General features: G+C 50.3%; 1 protein-coding gene across 5 annotated transcripts in view; it reads right to left on the bottom strand.

Annotated features, from left to right (window-relative positions):
* NR5A2 (nuclear receptor subfamily 5 group A member 2) overlaps window positions 1-18371 on the bottom strand; it is a 115532-nt gene that overhangs the window by 41760 nt on the left and 55401 nt on the right. For all 5 annotated transcript variants that reach the window (XM_004578789.2, XM_004578788.2, XM_058668972.1 and 2 more), the window contains one exon: window positions 8348-8467. In XM_004578789.2, the coding sequence (XP_004578846.2) occupies window positions 8348-8467 (120 nt within the window). The remainder of the gene's footprint in view (window positions 1-8347; window positions 8468-18371) is intronic.

Genomic DNA, 18371 nt, shown 5'->3' with positions numbered 1-18371 from the left:
TTGGTCTTAGATAATTCCATTTCTAATAAGAAGTGAAGATGTTGGACTGCTGTCGGGGGCAGGGCTGGCGTTGCCGTGGCAATCACAGCATAATGGCGCAATCCGTTTGGTACCTGGTGTTGTCTCATCCTTTTTTACTGGCGAGTGCTCAGGCAACCAGATACTCTTTCAGGGGCATTTAATATTTGCAGCAGCAGCAAATTTGTCTGGGAGGCAAGTCCTCATCTGCCACTCACCCAGAGCAGACTGTATTAAATTTTTATATTTATTGACATTTCATTACCATAATTGACTGCACTTGCTTCTCCAGGAGAAGGCGCGGGGCCGCCTCCTTCACGGGAGAACGAGTCCCTGGAGTGGAATTTGCAATTAAAAACAAGGCAGAATAGATTTTTTTTTATTGTGTAAATATGATGAGTTGAATTTTCAGCTTTAACTAGAGAATACTTGGGGGTACAGAAACCTTTTTCAAGAGTGAGGAAAATTATGAGTCCGTGTAAGACAGCCCCCAAAGGTGTCAATCAGCTTATGGAGAGCCAACTGTGCGTGAAAAAGCCACGGGGAAGTGTACTGGCACCAAGCTCTGTGCCGTGCTTGCCCACAAAACCCAGCCCGGAGGGGGGTACTGCCAGCTCCTCTGGCTCCTGTGCCACAGCGTGCACATGAAGGGATCGGTGCCTGAGCCTGGAGCCAGAAGAAGGGGCAAGCCACGGAGCTCGGCCGAGGGCCACCCTGGAATCATGCCAGTTCTCTTTCAGGGTAACTTTCTCCCCCCAGGCATTGCTTACTTACAGTGCCTGAGCTTCCATCCTTTAGAAAGTGCTCAAACTACTCCATGTAGTTAACACAGGTTGAACAGCCCTGATACAAAAACCCAAACTAGTCCAGAATCTGACATTTAGTGATGCTCCAATTGGAATGTGCCAGACTTGAGGTGATGGGATGGTTACAAGGCAGGTGCAACAAAGACACTGCACAGGGGCTGGCGTCCTGGTGTGTCAAGCCTCCGCCTACTTCACGGGCAGCACATGAGTGCCTGTATTGAGTCCTGGCTGCTCCATTTCCTGTCCAGCTTCCTGTTAATGGCCTGGGAAAGCAGCAGAAGATGGCTCAAATACTTGGGCCCCTGCCACCCATGTGGGAGACCGTGCTGGTGGCTCTTGACTTCAGCCTGGCCCAACCCTGGCCTTTGTGGTTGTTCAGGAGTGAACCAGCAGACGGAAGAATCTCTTTCTCTAAGTAAGTCTTTTAAAATAAAACATTGCAAAAAATTACTTCCTTTACAAAAACAAACCAGCTTCACATTTCCACCCAGGTTCCACACCCAATGTACCTCATCATGTATCTGCAAATATTGCAAAATCCAAAACACTTCTGGTACTACTAAGCATTTTGGTTAAGGGACATGTAATCTGTAACACAGATTCTACATACAGGCTAGCAGAAAGGCACAGTGGGACAGTGGTGGTGGAAGAAGCTTGGACAAGGAAAAACTCCAGGCCAATGCCACCACCCCTTACAAATGAAGGCCCGTCACCAAGCCAGCCGGTTGGTGCCGCACCCTTAATAAAGCAGGTAGGTTGGATGTGGCTAATGAGGTGCCCCCACTTCTGTGATAATCAAGTTGGGACAATGCCTGGTGCTAAGTGAATGTGCTGCCGTATCAATTGCATGTATCCCTCCTTCATATCCTTACTGAGAGGCAGACAGCTCCTGTCTGCTAGTTCCCTACCCACACACCTGCAACAGCTCAGGGGAAGCAGACAGGGGATGAAGTCGGGGTGGGAACGCAACCCATTCCCCGGGGTGGGGGCAGGGACCCAACTTCTGGAGCCATCACTATCGCCTCCCGAGGTTTATGACAGCAGGAAGTTGGAGATGAGAAATAGGCAGGAACTGAACCACACACTCCCACACGGGATGCCAGCAGCCTAACTGCCCACCCTGCTTGAGCACAACTCGCTAGGGAGACCTCATATTTATTCCAGAGACCTTGTATTATTTAATACAACTCACTAGGAAGACCTTAAATCAGGCAGGCCATATAAATAAATATTTAAATCAATGATATATTTAAATAATAATAACATAAACAACTAAATAAAGCACTAATAAGGTGATATAAATTTTTTATTACTCAAATTGATGTCTGTGTACTTTTTTTTCCTTTTTCCTTTGGTATAATTATATTGATGCCTGTGCACTTCCAACAGGTCTCTAATAACAAGTTTAAATACTGAGAGTTCATCTGAAAATACAGTACACTGTCATCGAAGGGAACTAAGTCATTCCACAGGATGACGTCTCCAGCGAGACATCCTGGGTGAGCTGGACCTCAGGAAATCAATTGGCACACCAACAACTTTATAGCTATACATTTATTTACATGCTAATCTGAAAGCTCAAACATGCTTATTAAATGGAGGGCTCCGAGAACATTTCTTTCAAGGATAATTTATCCGACTGCATGGCTACAGAGGGGAACGTATGATTACTCCCCGAGCAGCACCCGGATCGGCAACTTCCTCCGATTTTACGACACAAACATAATTATATTTTCATTGCTGAATGCAGGCCGTGCGCGCTCACTGTAGGAGCAGCTGGCCTGGTCTGTTCTGTACTTGGTAAAATGAATTTATCGCTCTCTTACATGTAATCTTCGTGCAACTAAATTTGAGGGAAATACTGAAGAAATGTTCTATGCCAGGGGCCCCTTGGATAAATGTTCACTCATCATGGAGGGAGAAACAGTTTTAACTAAATTGCTTTTAGTTCTGATGACTTGTATATTATAAGATGTCTGTCATTTTAATACGGTCATGGAAAATATTAAGTTGTTGGTAGACTTATCCCTTAGGATAATGTCACAGTGGCTGTTAATTAACCACAATATGCAAATAGTGAAACCCGACCCCGCTTCAGAGGACTCTATTGTGTGTGTATGTTTAGAGAGATGCATGTGTTTACCCACGTGTTAAAAGCACCCGAAAGGAAAAAGTTCTTGTTATAAATAAAAGATGCTTAATAAAATGGACTTGCCAGCACTTAATATTACTGATCATCGTTTCCATTCTAACAAGGTTGTTTAATGGACACTTTCATAGATGCCTGATTAAAAGGAATGAACACGTATTATTAAAACCCAATTGTTGACTTTAGATTTCAGGGGGTGGGGGGAAAACTTGGCCGACCACTCCACTCTTCATTTCATTTCTAAGTCATGGCATCCTGCAGTGACCATCATTCCAGCTTTGGATGCACCAGAGGGGCTCGGTGCTTCTGACCTTCTGACCGGGGGCACCTGCCCGTCCTGGGTCTTGGACACAAGCTGCAGAGTTAAGCAGCAGTTCCCTGGATGCCTCCTCCTCTTAATTCAGTCTTGGTGCTGGTTTCCTTCACCGCCGAGTTAAAAACACCTCATTGTTGACAGTAAAGTATAAAGTATATTCAATCAGAAAAATCTAAGGCTGGGCAGGGACACAAGTGTGGACGCACAAAAACACCTCAGTGAAGGTGGCACATGCCTGTTCTTCGGGCTTTGTCTTGGGTCTGGAATGTGGCCTTACCACTGCGGACGGGGCACATATAATCTCTCTCTTTGCTGATCCTCCAATCTCCAAGTACGAACTTCTAGCTATCCTCGAAGCTGCGGCTTGACAGCCAAGAAAACCCCAGAAGCAAACCCGGCCAGGGTGTGCCGAGAGGCCGCAGAGGGGCCGTTCATCGAGCAAGTCCTCACCACTGTTCCCCCAACTCTGGGAAGGTGTCCAGCCACAGTCTGGGCCCCCATTTGCAGACAGAACACAGCCTCTCTCCCCAACGTGAAGGGACTGCTTTACAGAAGCTGGGCCACCTGACGGCTCGGATGCCCACGAATCCCTTTCCCCTTGCAATTCCTCCGCCCCACTCCCCTCACACCTGATCAGAGCCTGTGTGCCTGGGGTTACCTGGGACACCACAGCAAGCGAGGTGGCAGCCGGGGGCCCATCGCTCAGCGGGTCAGTGAATTCTCTCGTTGCCATTGACTACAGCACTGTGCGGATCACTGTTCTCACCCTCACACTTCCCCTTTCAACAGAAACACGTTTCAGCTGAAGGGGAAACAAAAAAGTATGCCTGGCCAGTAGGTGAGAATCAGCAAGCTGTCTGGAGGGGAAGCCTGCCAGCTGCACCACGCCACCTGTCCTTCACGACACCAAAACGGAAACCTTGATAAGATGCACTACACGTAGTTTCTATCTCCGTCTGAAAGTTCACTTTCCAACAACCATGGAGTAGGTCAGTGTGTCTGTGTGAGAGGCAACTCATTTTTATGAAGAAAAAAGGAAGAGGGCCTGGACATGGCACAATAGCCTAGGGGCTAAAGTCCTCGCCTTGAATGCGCCAGGATCCCATATAAGCACTGGTTCTAATCCCGGCGGCCCTGCTTTCCATCCAGCTCCCTGCTTGTGGCCTGGGAAAGCCGCAGAGGATGCCCCAAGGCCTTGGGTCCTTGCCCTCACATGGCCGACCCCCAGGATGCTCCTGCTTTGGACTGGCTCAGCTCCGGCCGCCGTGGCCATTTGAGGAATAAGCCAGTGGATGAAGTCTTCTCTTTCTCTATATGTAACTCTGCCTTTCAAATAAATCAATCTTTTTAAAAAAGAAAAGTATTTAAGACATACTTTTGTTCCCCAAAGATCAGAAGAAAACTCAACAACAACAACAAAGGCTCATTTACAGAGGTGACATTAGGAGTGATTTTGTTTTAATTTTTAGTTGTCCTCATATAGTTTTCTAACAGTAATAATCACATTAAAATTGCTTTTGGATAATCCATGTGACATGCTTATACAGCCATGTAAAAACAAAGAAACATAAGGAATGCTGGAATGCTGTGTGTCTAGTTCCATACAAAGGGGGAGGAGTCAGCTCCGCATGAAGTTCCACGGAGGCGGCCACGCAGAAAAGCACTTGGGACAGGCCTGCGTGGCACACGGGGCAAGACACGAGCTCAGGCCCTGCCGGGGTGGAATGCCGCTGTGCCACCTGGTGAGTGTGTTTCCAGTTGAGACAACTCCTTCCTCTCTCTCCACCTCAGTCTCTAATCTGCATATGGGGACGATAATGGCGTTTTCCTGACAGCGTCGCTAACCCTCTGTCAAGCTGTGCGTTAGGCCGCCTGTGACGACTTCTAATTCTTACGTCGTCATGCACAGAACTATGTCCTATAAGCCTCACTGCCCGGGTGGGAATCAGCCCACTGCCCACTGGATGGTGATGAGGACGCTGGACCAAGAGGGACATGCTCTGGGCATCACAGGCAGCAAGTGCAGGGTGGGCACATGATCACAGGCTGATCTCTCTCACACACGCACACTGTGCTGCTTCTCCACCACACACACCCCTGTCCCCCAAGTCCACACAAGGCAGCAGACTATCTCCACTAGTGGAAATACACCCCCCATGGTCCAACTGTTATCACCTAAACACAGTCCTTCCTTCTTTCATCAGTCTTACCATCTTCCCACAATCAATCTTACCCCTCATACTTTGATACTTCGATTACTGCTATTATTGTCTTTAACAAAAATCTACTCTCCCCATTCTTATCCTCCAAGAAGACTTTACCACTGTCAAGAAAATTATTAATATTTAAAACTTAATGATTCAAAAACATTTCGGTCATCCTCCTGGGCCACAGGGTAGGCAGTGGTCAGCAACAGCAAGAGAGCAAAATGGAAATCCACTGTTGGATCCAGGGTCCAGGGAGAGTCGGACGTGGGGAGAGGGAAGACACGGGATGTGGGAGCATGCTGAGGCTGGTTATTCTGGCTCAGCTATCTGAAGGAAGCAACGAGGTTAGAGACAGCACCACTCGACTGGGCAGAGGTTAGTACGACCAGCTAACGTCCATGCTGCACCTCGGTTAGAGCAGGTGCAGGGGGTGGTATTCGAGTCCGTCCTTGTGACTACAACCCCATCTCTTTCCCATCCGCTGGGAGGTCAGGTGCTTTGCAGAAGTCTCCTTTGTAGTATTTTGGTTTTCACTTTTTGAAATCATGGGAAACCCAGGAGAATGCTGAAAATGCTTTGTCTACCCATGGAAGAAAATCCAAGATCTTTTCCATAACTGCCATAAATGAAGAGTATTTGATTATTCTATTTACATATTCAACATATTATCATGTTATGATAACATTAGGCTATTCATTTGGAATGCATGGGAAGAAACACACAGTGGGGGTACGCGGGGTGGGTAGTGGGGGAAGCAGGAGCGCCAGATGAAGCCAGGATGTGGGAAAAGTCACTTGAGGCCTAGTTCATGGCGTAGCCTGCTAAGCCTCCATCTGAGATGCCTTCATCCCATATGGGTGCTGGCTTCTGTCCCAGCTATTCTACCTACTACCTGGGAAAACAGTGGGGGACAGTCCAAGGGCTTGGGCCCCTGACCCGTGTGCAGGAAGATCCTGGCTTTGGACCAGCCCAGAGTTGGCCACTGTGGCCATGTAGGGAGCGAGCCAGCCTTTCCAAAAAATTAAAAAATTAAAAAAAAAACCATTCTTAAAAAAAAAAAATCTCTCCAGTAGGGAGTCCTTCATTCAGCTCTGATGGCAAAGTACAAGAACAGAGACGCAACAATGGACACTAAAGACCTTGGTACCATTTATTCCTGGAGTATTCTGGGTTCTGGACATAAGAGAGGAAACAAATGCACTTCCTCTGGGTTTTTTTTTTTTTTTTTAGTGTTAAAGTAAGATTTATTAGAGAAGTTGAGAAAGGAGACTCCCATCCCAGTGATGGGAGGGGGCTCTGAGATCCTCTGCCATCGTGGCAGGAGGACAGGAGAAGACCCCTCTTCCTCTAAGTAGGAATTCCCTTTACCAAGGTGCAGCACTTGAAGTGGAAAGAAATGTGAAATGGGGAGTATTTCTAAAGGGCAGAGATGGTAATGCTTCGAGAAGCTACGCACAAACCCATCCCATTCCTTAAACTCGGAAGGAAGTGAATTAATTTATGGGCTAGTCCCGTACTTCTAATGCAGCATCTCATTGGGTGGGGGCTGGGGTAGGTGGGAGATAGCCCAACGACTAGACCCTGCATGTGGGTCCATGTCCTTCCAAGACTTGGGTCACAGGATGAAAATACCACACAAAAAGGGGAATGCACAGGAAGACAACCTCAAGGGATTGCTCTTCTCCCAACGGGTGCTGGACATGGGGACCAGACATACATGGAAATGGCCGAATTGATCCAATGTGCAAAAACTCTTGAAATACTGCCTGCCTTTAATTTGACCTGAGAAATGTGATTTATTCACAATTGAGCAAATGATGTGGAGCTGCCTTTCATTTCCAGGCGTGAGCCGCTGTGCTTTCACAGCACATAAACATTTATGGCTGCCAGCCGGAGACCACAGGGCCTGCGTGCTCAAGGCGCTGCTGCTGCTGCTGCGCGACACACAGAGAGGCCCCGGGTGCCCCACCCAGTCCAGGGGCTCCCTGTGTTGGCTGTCACCAGCCCCCGATGTAACCAGCTAAGGAAACAGAAGGACTCGCCCGAGTCCTGGAGAGCGGGAGTTAGGTGCGTGGGGCAGATTTTTTCTTTTCCCCAAGACATCTGCAAGGCCGTCCCTCCTCCTTGAAGTCCCTGCATCTCCATTAATGTCACTCTGCCACAGACCTTTGCTCCCTGGTCCCTCTTTTATTCAACAACACTTTTTCCCCCGACACATCACGTTTCATCAGGATTCTGTCTACACCCGTTTCTCCTGCTATTACATTAAGTTCCAAGAGGACAGGAACCGTCGCTTTGTTCATTACGCTGATGCCACAGCCCCACAACAGTGACAAGCACACAGCTTGATACTCAGCAAGGACCAGTTAACCCAACAGGCATCTACCTTTTTTCCAATAACTGTCTCTACAAAGCAGAAATGCTGTATGCCAACTATTTTAATCTATTTGCCATCTCAAGCCCCTTCTTCCACCAGTGTCATTCCACAAGAGTGAGGATCCCACAAACTGGGACTTTACCGTCTCCAAGCAACTGACAAACCAGCGTGGTAGGCTGGGACAGAAGCTCAAGGGCAAACACCTGCATATCATTGCTGTCACCCATGGGAACGCTGGGGAGCTAGCTGCTGTCCGGTTCCCTGGAAAGGAAGCCTTCCATGCCAGCCAGCTTCCACAAGCTTAACTGCAGTCATCCGAGTGGGGACATGACACATCGAGTCATCGCTAAATGATCTGCAGCCAGCCCCTTGCCTTTCAAAGCACAAGAGCACTTCTGATCCAGTGAAGTCCCTGCCATTCCGAGCATGTTTAATAAAAGGACACTTTCCCCCTGCCCCGGTCTCCATACTCACTTGTTGCCCGGTAACCAGGAAGATGGAGCCTTCCTTGCCATGCACCACTTGCCGATAAATGTGGTCCAGGATGAGCAGCTCACTCCAACAGTTCTGCAGCAGTTTCATCTGGTCGTCAACCTGCGAACAGAACACGGGACAGGAGACTGACACAGCTGCTCACGACCTCTCTGTTTCTGCGCACGTTTCCCTGTGCGGGAATTCCCTATGTAAACAAGGCACAGGTGCCCACAAACTCCACCCCTCTTCCTTTACAATCACTTTCCTTTGGCAGATACCTTCTAGGCCACAGAGAAATACTCAAGCAAAATACTTACAACAAATGAACCGTGAGAAGGGACTCTGTTCACCTGGTCTGGGAGGCGCTAACAGAACCACCCGAATTTGTCTGCAGGGGGTACAGACTCCCAGATTTGGACTTCCTACAACATGTGTTTATGTACACTTCACTTTATGTAGTTCGCCTGCACCTGCTTGTAGGATGTGGAGAACTTCTCTGCAGGTTCTGAGCTTCAGTTTCCCCATCAGAACATTCATTCACTGGGTCAAAAGTAGAGCTCTCTCACAGGGCTGGCGCTAAAACGGGAGCGAAAAGTGCCATCCCTGTGAGGCATCCTATCTGTGCCCCCCGGCCTCCAGGGAGCCGTCTTCTTGGATGATGAAAACGCACAGATCTCATGTTCAGTCCACATACCCAGAGTCTAACGTTGAAGGGGAGATGGAACCTTTGCCATGGCTCTTTGGAACACTTTACAATGAAACTAGCCACAATGTTTAGTGTGCCCTGATCTCATGGCCCTGTTTGTGGACCTACACTATGCAATTATTTAAAAAAAGACACCTGACATTTATGTTGGGAGATATTTTAAGGAGTTTCAATGCATGATTTTAGACGAGAGTCACAGAGCATACATCTCAAGTTGCAGATCCAGTACCGTGACAGCCAACTTTCAGAGCAGAATGTGGGGTTCTCAGGAACAATTCACGCACATGCCTGAAGAAATTTCTTTTCTCCCTTTCATACCCAGATTCATCTCTAAATCATATCAACGAGTCCAAGAATTTGCTAAGTAAAATCAATTCGCTGTCACAAACTTGTCTTTAACAAATCCCCTGGGACTTTGGCTAGTGGCCACAGACACATTTGTGGTCTACGTCCAGGTGGCTCTTCATTCCTTAGGGGGCCAGGACAGAGTGACCTGTGGTCAGGAGAGTTCTCAACTGAGACTGAACTTGACACTTCAGAGTTCAGGTCACTGAACCCCGGAGTCTGGTGTTCTCGCCTGCAGAATACCCGCACAAGGGTGGACTGTGAGGACAAACGTGTGGATGAGAACACCCCTTGCAAAGGGAAGAGCAAAGCATAAATGAAGAACCCAAATGCAGGAGCCCCTCCCCTGAGGACGTGTGCTTCTCAGAGGGGAAAAGGTCAACTGTAGAGCTGGGCAGCCAGTCTATAGGGCAAGGCTATACTGTCGTATAAAGCACAGCTCCATCAACCATCCCAACCGACCAGGAGATGCTTATCTGCTGAGTGAACAGCCTGCCTGTTAGTTCATGGGTGTACATGCCAAGGCCTGAGATGTGAAGGGACTTCCAGAAGTTCGTGGAAAAGTACAAGATGACCCTGATCTTTTGATTTAAAAGGCACAGTGAATGTTTTTGCAAAACTGGCATCCCATCCACCAGAGAGCTGGTTCCAGTCCTGGCTGCTCTCCCGCTAATGCCCGGCTGGCACTCCAGGCTCCTGGCGTCAGCTTGCTGGCCCAGTCCTGACCATGGTGACCATCTGGGGAGTGAGCCTGCAGATGGAAGAGCTCTGTCTCCTCCTATTACTCCACCTTTTAGATAAATAAAATGTGTTGGCTTATTTGAATATGAGCGAGAGAGAACTTTCCAGCTGCTGGCTCCCTTCCCAAATAGCCACAACCAGGAGGTCAGGAACTCCACCTGGGTCTCCCACTTGAGTGGCAGTTAAGTCCTTGGGCCATCTTCTGCTGCTTTCTCAGGCACCTTCACAGGGAGCTGGATTGGAAAAGGCGCAGCAGGGACTTGAACTGGAGCTTTCCTAGGGAACAGGAGGCAGCTTAACTTGCAGTGCTACAACATCAGCCCTGCACAGTTGTTTTTAACATTCCCATCTTTCTTCCTCACTCTGAAGGAGCCTCATGGGTGACAGCTGTCCCTGCCTTGGTGGCAACCTCTCCCGTGGGGAAGAACATGGCAGAACTGATAGTGGGAAGGTTGGGCTCCTCTGCCCAGATGCAGGGTGCTGGACGATTTTCCAACTCTGGGTATGGGCACCAGCAGATGTAGCTCAACGCAGACACACTGTGTAAACAGTTGACCAGGCAACAGTGGCCTGACCCCTGGCAACACGCATGTCATTGCACCCAATGTGCATTCGGGTTCCTGGAATCGCCCCTTTCGGGTGCCAAGTGGAGGTTGCACAACACGTGCCCTTTGCCCTTCTGGGCCTCAGCACACTCTCACACAGCATCAGCACCTCCTTTCAGACTCAGCCTAAGACAGCAGCCTAACTCTACTGTGTCCAGTGGAAGGTTTCAGTTACTAACATATGACTCTTCTCGGGGAAGCCCCAAACGCTGCACCTTTCAGATGGTGTGCCTGGAAACAACTATCCATTAGTTCACAGTGTCAGGATTGTAGATCATCAGAACATGGGGCAGGACTCTGCAAAGTCCACCTGTGGATCCTCAATGGAGATCCGAACTTATGGATCTGCTTACGCAGCAACAAAATCAACAATCCCCGTTGTGCTGAGAGAAACAAATGAGCTCAGACTACCTGATAACCTGAAGAAGTGAAGAAAATGAGGTGTCCATCAAGAGCATATTGGGCTAGTGCTGCAGTATGGCATCCCATAGGGTGCTGGGAGTTCAAGCCCCAGCCGCTCCCCTTCCATTCCAGCTCCCTGCCAATGCACCTGTGAAAGCTCTGAAGGACGTCCCAAATGCTTGGGCCACTGCATCTACTTGGGAGAACGAGAAAAAGCTCCTGGGGCTCCTGGCCACTTGGGAAGTGAACCAGTGAATGGAAGACTTCTCTGTGTCTCTCCTTAACTCTGCCTTTTAAATCAATCGATCTCCAGAAACAGCAGAGTGGCATGCTTTTGGGCAACATCTTACTTAGACAGCATCACTGCAATGATGAGTCCCTGTCATTCACAGAGAACTAACAGAAGCAGTGACGGTAAGCAAAGTGACTGGACCTTTCCCAGTCACCCAGCAGGATGCGCAGGGTACCGGCACCAGAGCAGCCCCCAGCTGCCCTGCTGCTTTAGACACTGCAGGAATGCGGCCCAAGAACTTGGGCGATGCTAGGTGCAACTCCCACATCCCCCATTGTGATAGCTGCTGGCTTTGGGTTCCTCCCGCCTCTGCCTTCCATCTGGCTTCCAACTGATGGACACCTTGGGAAGAAGTGAGTGATGGCTTGAGCCCCTGGGTCCCTGCCACTGTCATGGAGGACCAGACCGAGTTCCAGGCTTGGGACTTCAGCACGCTGTGGACATTTGGGGAGTGAATCAGAATAAGGAAATGCCCTATGCCTCCCTTCCAGAGAAAATAAATACATAAATGCCGATTGATATAGTCTTTAAAACAGAAGGGAAAGGAACGGCCAGGAATAAGTGAGACTCAGGTTCACTCACTCATGTCTCCCTCCTCACTAGTCCTTCCCACTGGGAGGCTCACATGGCTGCCTCACCCCTGTGCCCACCAGGATCTCCCATCTCCTCCCTACTCACTGCACGCCGGAAGTGTTCGGCTGTGGTCCCTCCCCGAGCAAGCCGGCAGGACAGCGCATCACCTCCCGCCATGCCTGGCAGCCAAGTGGCTCTCGCAGGACTTTCATGTAAGATCACCACATGGCCTCCACCCCGTCATCTTCTGTGGGTCTCTGGGAGCTGTCCCATGCCCGTGCCAAGCCTGCAACTCCTCCATGTTCACAGACTCTGCAACAACCTTTACACCACAGCGAATGCACCAGCACCCGGCTCCCCCCAGCCTCGGGCAAGACTTTCTGACTGATAGCAATTGGAACACCCCCCTCTGGAGCCATCAGTTCCTTGTTTTAATGCTCTCCAAGGAGGTTTTTCACACCAACATGCCATCTAATTATATTCCATAATTGATTATGTGATATTTTATGTGATCTTGCAATTGGTGAATGGGCAAACTCCACAGTGGTTGCTAGGGAACAAGATTCTATGCAGGTCTATGGACACAAGAACAGGGTAGAGACGATATACACATGGTGCCTAGTGTCTACATGTACTGGGAAGAACTTTCTCCTGCAAACAGAAATTATAAGGTGAGGGGTGGGGGAAGGGCAAGAAAATGATCGTCTTTTGGAGTCCATTTTCCAGATATGGATGCTGTCAATGGACAATTTAAGATATCACCTAGATAGCTGGGCTAGGGATGTAAGGTAGCATGCAAGTTCCAGCATGTTCTGGGGGGAGTTGACAACGCCGCTCGGAATCTTCCCGAGCTATCAGCTGTAATAAAAGGAAAGTCTTATCTCCAAGCCTGGTTACTCAGGGAAACCATCCTGATATCACAGAGGAGCGTGTACAGGGACACAAGTCCCATACTGTTACCAAGCACAACTTCCCACACCTCAGGAATGTTAATCATCAGAAGCATATGCTTTCTCACAGGAAGAGTCAGGTGGACAAACAATGAGAAGAAAAATGGACTGACGGCTCTCTCCAGGCCACTTCCTCCCCAGCGCACTTCTGCACCCTCCCCTGTCCCTTGAACAGCTCAGCAGCTGATCTGTCCCTTTCCCTTCCCTCTCCGCAGAGGCTAGGGGACTCAGACCCCACAAACCACTGTGGGGCTCAGCCTTCAGTAGGACACATCGAGGAAAACCTTCTAGAAGGATGGACTGGTGGTTTAATGTGGGTGCAGCCACATCTCTTATTTCTGACTTTGGTGTGTGAAGGCTGGGGTAATGTGGAGACCAAGGCAAACAAGGAGAGACGCGAAGGGCGTATCTGCAGGTGCACAAGCAGCTTGGAGCACGGAGCACACCTGCTCCTGGAAGAGGCCGCCCAGACTCAGAGCAGCAGCTCAGTGCCCGCCGCACAGAATCAGGCAGGGACTCCTCCTTCACCCCATACACCATCCCTTCTCTGTTTCCTTTTGATTGTTTTTAAATGCATAAATTCCCAGAGGTCCCTATAAAAACAGTTCCTGGAGATTCTCCAGAAACACTGCCCATCTTTGGGGGTTCCCCTCACCCCATTTTCTGGCAAAAAAGAAGCAAAATATCCATGGAATTGATTCTCCACTTCTTTGGGTGACAGTGATGACCTGTACCAGACAGTCTAAAGCGGGGAGAGGCAAACCAGACCCACAGCAGACCCCAGCTGGCTCAGCCAGTGTGTGTGTGTTGGGGAGGGGGGAGCCCGCTCTGGGCGGGGCAGACACAGGACCCAGGCTGGAGTCCTTATCTGTTCTCATCAAGCACCCTGAGGCTTATCTGCAATCTTGATGACAACCTGCTACAAAGTCCAAGAAAAAAAAGGATTTCACATTAGCAATGATTAAACGGGCTCTAAAAACAAGACCATGCAAAATGGTGGCAGCCAACGACGCTGGGTCCATCATATCGCTGCCAAGTGGATTGACAGCCACCAGTTCTGGTCCCTTCCGAGATACCTGGAAGCCATCCCGGTGCCCTTCTAATTGGGCTGCTGTTTTTCCACAACGCTTTGCCAGGAACTGAGCTATCCTGGCCCCCTTCTCATGCCTCCGGTGCAGTGAACAAAGGCTCTTTCTCCCCTGGGATCCGAGCTCTGTCTGCGAGGAGGAAGCGGGCAGCAGCAGGCAGAGCAGTTTACTAACTCCGTCAACTCTGCCTCTGCTTTTGCACTTGCACCAGCCCCTTCTAGGAGTTGCTCTCACTTCGCTTCGCATCTGTGCCTCTCCTGCCTGCGGCCCATCACTCCCATGGGCGTGAGGCTCAGCCGCGGTGACCACGCTGTCACTTGGCACAAGAACCCTTTGGAGAAGTCCTCCACTAAGGCAGAGCTCCCCCAACCAGGTTACCCAGGTGCTGCTGACCTTCCAGCCTGGGGTGGTGGGAAGCCAGTGACACTCGCTCTGCTCGTTCCTGCGTGCCCTGCAAGTACGTTTTCGATGTGGGCCATGGAACAGCTCCTCAAACACCCTTTCCTACACGCGCTCTCTCGCATCCATCCTTCTGTGGTGTCCTGCTCATGACTTCTTACTTCCACCACGAGGAAACAATTGACTGGCATTCCACGTGCACCAGCTCAATTAGCATCTTCACAGTCACTCAACCAAACAGGACTTCCCTGTGACCCCTGTGACGTGAAAAGTTCACGCCCTGCCTGGAGCAAGGCAAGTATCGTTGCTCCTACCTAGAACATTCGAGTCCCTGAGAAACCCTTCTGGAATGCTGCCTCCCTCAGGAAGTCCTCCCTGACGCATTCCATCCCATGTGGCCTTGCCACCTTTGGTAACAGGTGTACTACATTACCAACTGGTGTTCTTCAAATGTCTTGGAGTAGGGACTCAAAACGTGGGAACTGATAACTTTCTCAGGGGCCAGATGGTGGAAAACGTTCATGCGGAACGGGCCCGTCCACTGTAAGCACAGCTCCCGGCCTTTGTCAGTGGGGAGGCAGGGCCCTCCGCGGTCCTGTCCCTTCCGTAGCTGTCAGCAGGTGAAGGAGCCAGAAAACCAGGCGGGCACTGCCCTTCTTCCACAGCTCTCCTACACAGATTCAGCACCAGAAGTCAGGGGCTCTTGGTCTCAGGTACCCCCTAACGGACCTCCGGGAAGGGCAGCTGCTGGGAACAGGCTCAGCGAGCCACCGGAAGTGCTTTGCGCGAGGGACCTCTCTGCAAAACCTACTGCATTTCTCGCGAAGTCCCACAGCCCCCAGTGTAAACCCCACTTGTTCAGAACCCTGATGTACTCGGTGCACCTCACTTTGCAGGGACACCGAGTATCCAGCATCTTGCTACATCAGGACATGCTAATGCCATATGTTAAATGCCAACGTTGTTTAGATAAATGTGATAATACATTATTTAGATGAATCTGGGGAGGTCAAACAGGAGTTTTCACTCAACACTCCTGCCCTGACTCACCAGTTACCGCATAAAAGTGCCAGGGGTCACGCTGAGGTGGGCACTGGCTGGCACACAGAGCCTGTTTGCTTGTGCCTTGGGGAGTCTCTCACACCCCACTGCTGCAGGTTAAACACCCATGGGGCAAAGGAACAGGAAGAGAAGAGGGTCTGTGCCCCTTTAGGAGGTTTGTCGTGCCCCTGCACGTCCAGGGAGACGCCAGCAGTGCAAGGCAGTGGCTGGTTTGTAGGGGGAGGGTCCATGAGGCTGCAAGGGACCCAGGAATTGCCAGCCCTAGATTTTGAGACTGCCAGGAAAGAGGGTGGTTTGTAGAAGGACCTGGTTAACTTGGGGGTCTGTCAGCTTGTCTGATTACAAGTAGATGCCCAATCAATCACAAGGCACACGCTGATTAGTGCAGGGGCCACGGAGATAGACTGTGTGGAAGCGCCTGGCATCCCCGACAGGTTCTCACAAGGAGAGCGAGGCGGGAGTGGCAGCAGCCAGGACAGAACGCTGATACAGCCTTTGTTCTTTAAAAAAAAAATATCGACAAGCTATTAAAGGATGGACTAAGTTGTTACATCAAGATGCTTATGCAAACAGTAGCTTCTTCACTTGATCCTGGGCCCCTTCTCCTGGTCCTGGCCCCTGGAGGGCACCTGCTCACTCTCTGGGTCTCCCAGGAGGACCCCTGCAGCTGAGGTCCACTCAGCTCCCACAGGGTCCCTACAGTAGGCACAGAGCGTGACACTGCGAGTTCATTCTCTTCATTCCTTTGGTATAGGGCAATATGAAGAGCCAAGCGAATGAGGCACAAGGCCACACCCTTCTCACTACCTGCCTTGTTCCAAAGGTGATTTATGAGCCTACTCGGAAATGCAAGGGATGTGTGTCTTCTAGGCCCAGTCAGGAAAGCAGCACCCGGAAGGAAAGGCATGGTTCTGGAGATCAGAGTCCCAGGGCTCTATCACACTCACTCGCCAGGTAGCTTTGGGCACAAAACTTCAACTCCATAAACCTCAGCCAAGTGCCCAGCTTGTAGCCTCACACAGCAGACACCCGGTTAAACCTAAGTAAGCAAAAGGTGGCAAGGAAGGGGCTAAAGAAAGTACATTGGAAAACAAAACATCAGATGAGGGAGGTATTTGTATGGGGTCAACAGCGTAAGGTGGGGTAAGCCATCCCATGTGGGGACTAGTTCAAGTCCCGGCTGCTGCTCTTCCAATCCAGCTCCCTGCTAATGTGCCTGGGAAAACAACGGAAGAGGGACCACCTGCTTGGGCCCCTGCGCCCACATGGGAGACTCCAATGACGCTTCAGGCTGCTGGGTCAGGCCTGGTCAAGCCCCAGCTGTTCTGATTAGTTAGAGAGTGAATAGTGGATGGAAGATCTCGCTCCCATTTTATCTATAATTCAGTCTTTCAAACAAGTAACTACTTTTTTTAAAAGATTTGTTTATTTTTATTGGGAAGTCAGAACAGAGAGGAGGAGAGACAGAAAGATCTTCCATCTGCTGGTTCACTCCCCAAGAGGCCGCAACAGCCAGACCTGAGCCAATCTGAAGCCAGGAGCTCGGAGCCTCCTCTGGGTCTCCCACGTGGGTCCAGGGTCCCAAGGCTTTGGGCTATCCTCTGCTGCTCTCCCAGGCCACAAGCAGGAAGCTGGATGGGAAGTGGAGCAGCTGGGACACGAACAAGCACCCATATGGGATCCTGGTGTGTGCGAGGTAAGTACTTTAGCCCCTAGGCTATTGTGCTGGGTCCACAAATAACTATTCAAAGAAAAAGGTCTATGCTCTAGAAATACTTTCCAGTGCTTTCTCTTGCCCAGATGACTTACAACTATAGTCTCTTTCCTGTAATCTAGTTTGGAAATCTCCCTTGTGAAATGAAAGACCTGCTCTCAGAGGTCTGAACACACAGGTGATGATCAGGCAATGCCGACCAAACACCTGTCAGGATCCACTTGCCACTGGCTTGCCTGGAATGTCAAGAGAGCACCTGGGCAGAGGTTGCTCAGCACAGCAGTTAACCCGCCAGTCGGGACATCCTGAGCAGAGGCAGTGCAGTCACAGCTCTGCTGTCCACACCAGCTTCCTGGCGACGTGCACCCCGAGGGGCAGATGACAGCGTCAGGGCCCGAGCACCTGCCACGGGAGACCCAGGCTGAGTTCTCAGCTCCTGACTTGCCACTGGATCAGCCCCGACCGCTACAGGCATTTAAGGAATGAAGCGGTGGATGGGAGACTGAGACTGTGCTTGTTCAAGAAAATAGAACTGGTAAGGTTTTTCTTTTTTTAAAAAAAGCGTTTGGTATGGTGGCTGTCACTTTCATAATAATGTAAGAGAACTGCATGTGAACCTCTCGCTTTCCATGAGCTATCTAAAAACAACAAAGCTACCAGCCACAACATCATCTGGCATGCAGTGCCCTCCACCTGGCGCAGCCATCCCCGTCCCTGGGGTAGCCGGGTGGGAGACGGGAGGCAGGGAGGCCTGCTCCGTGACTCCCATGAGGTCGCTCCACCACAGTTTCTTCCTTTCTAGACTGCATTTGGATGCCTGGGAAAAGGTTTATCAGAGGCGGGAATGTCCTTGGGTCCTTTTTGGCTGGCTTTGTCAACCAGGCAGTTGGCCAAAGAAAGGAGGAAAGCAGCCCAAGCGGCCTAAATATTACTCCACAAAAATATCACTGAGAATCGGAGCAGAAACACAGGGAGGCCCCCAAGGGCCGCTCGGTGATGGGAATTCTCGGGGCCCAGTGGCTCCAGGGAGAATTCCTGTGGCCAGCTCCCGGGGGCATGCAGAGGCCACGGCCCCCTCACACAGCGAAGGCAGCGGAGCGGGGTGCACAGTCCAGCTGGGCCTCTGGAGACGCCTGGGTGTGCATTC

This window comes from Ochotona princeps, chromosome 10 (genome assembly GCF_030435755.1).
Source record: "Ochotona princeps isolate mOchPri1 chromosome 10, mOchPri1.hap1, whole genome shotgun sequence".
Lineage (NCBI taxonomy): Eukaryota > Metazoa > Chordata > Mammalia > Lagomorpha > Ochotonidae > Ochotona > Ochotona princeps.
Note: the sequence above shows the minus strand (reverse complement) of the source record. Positions and strands in the feature narration are given on the sequence as shown.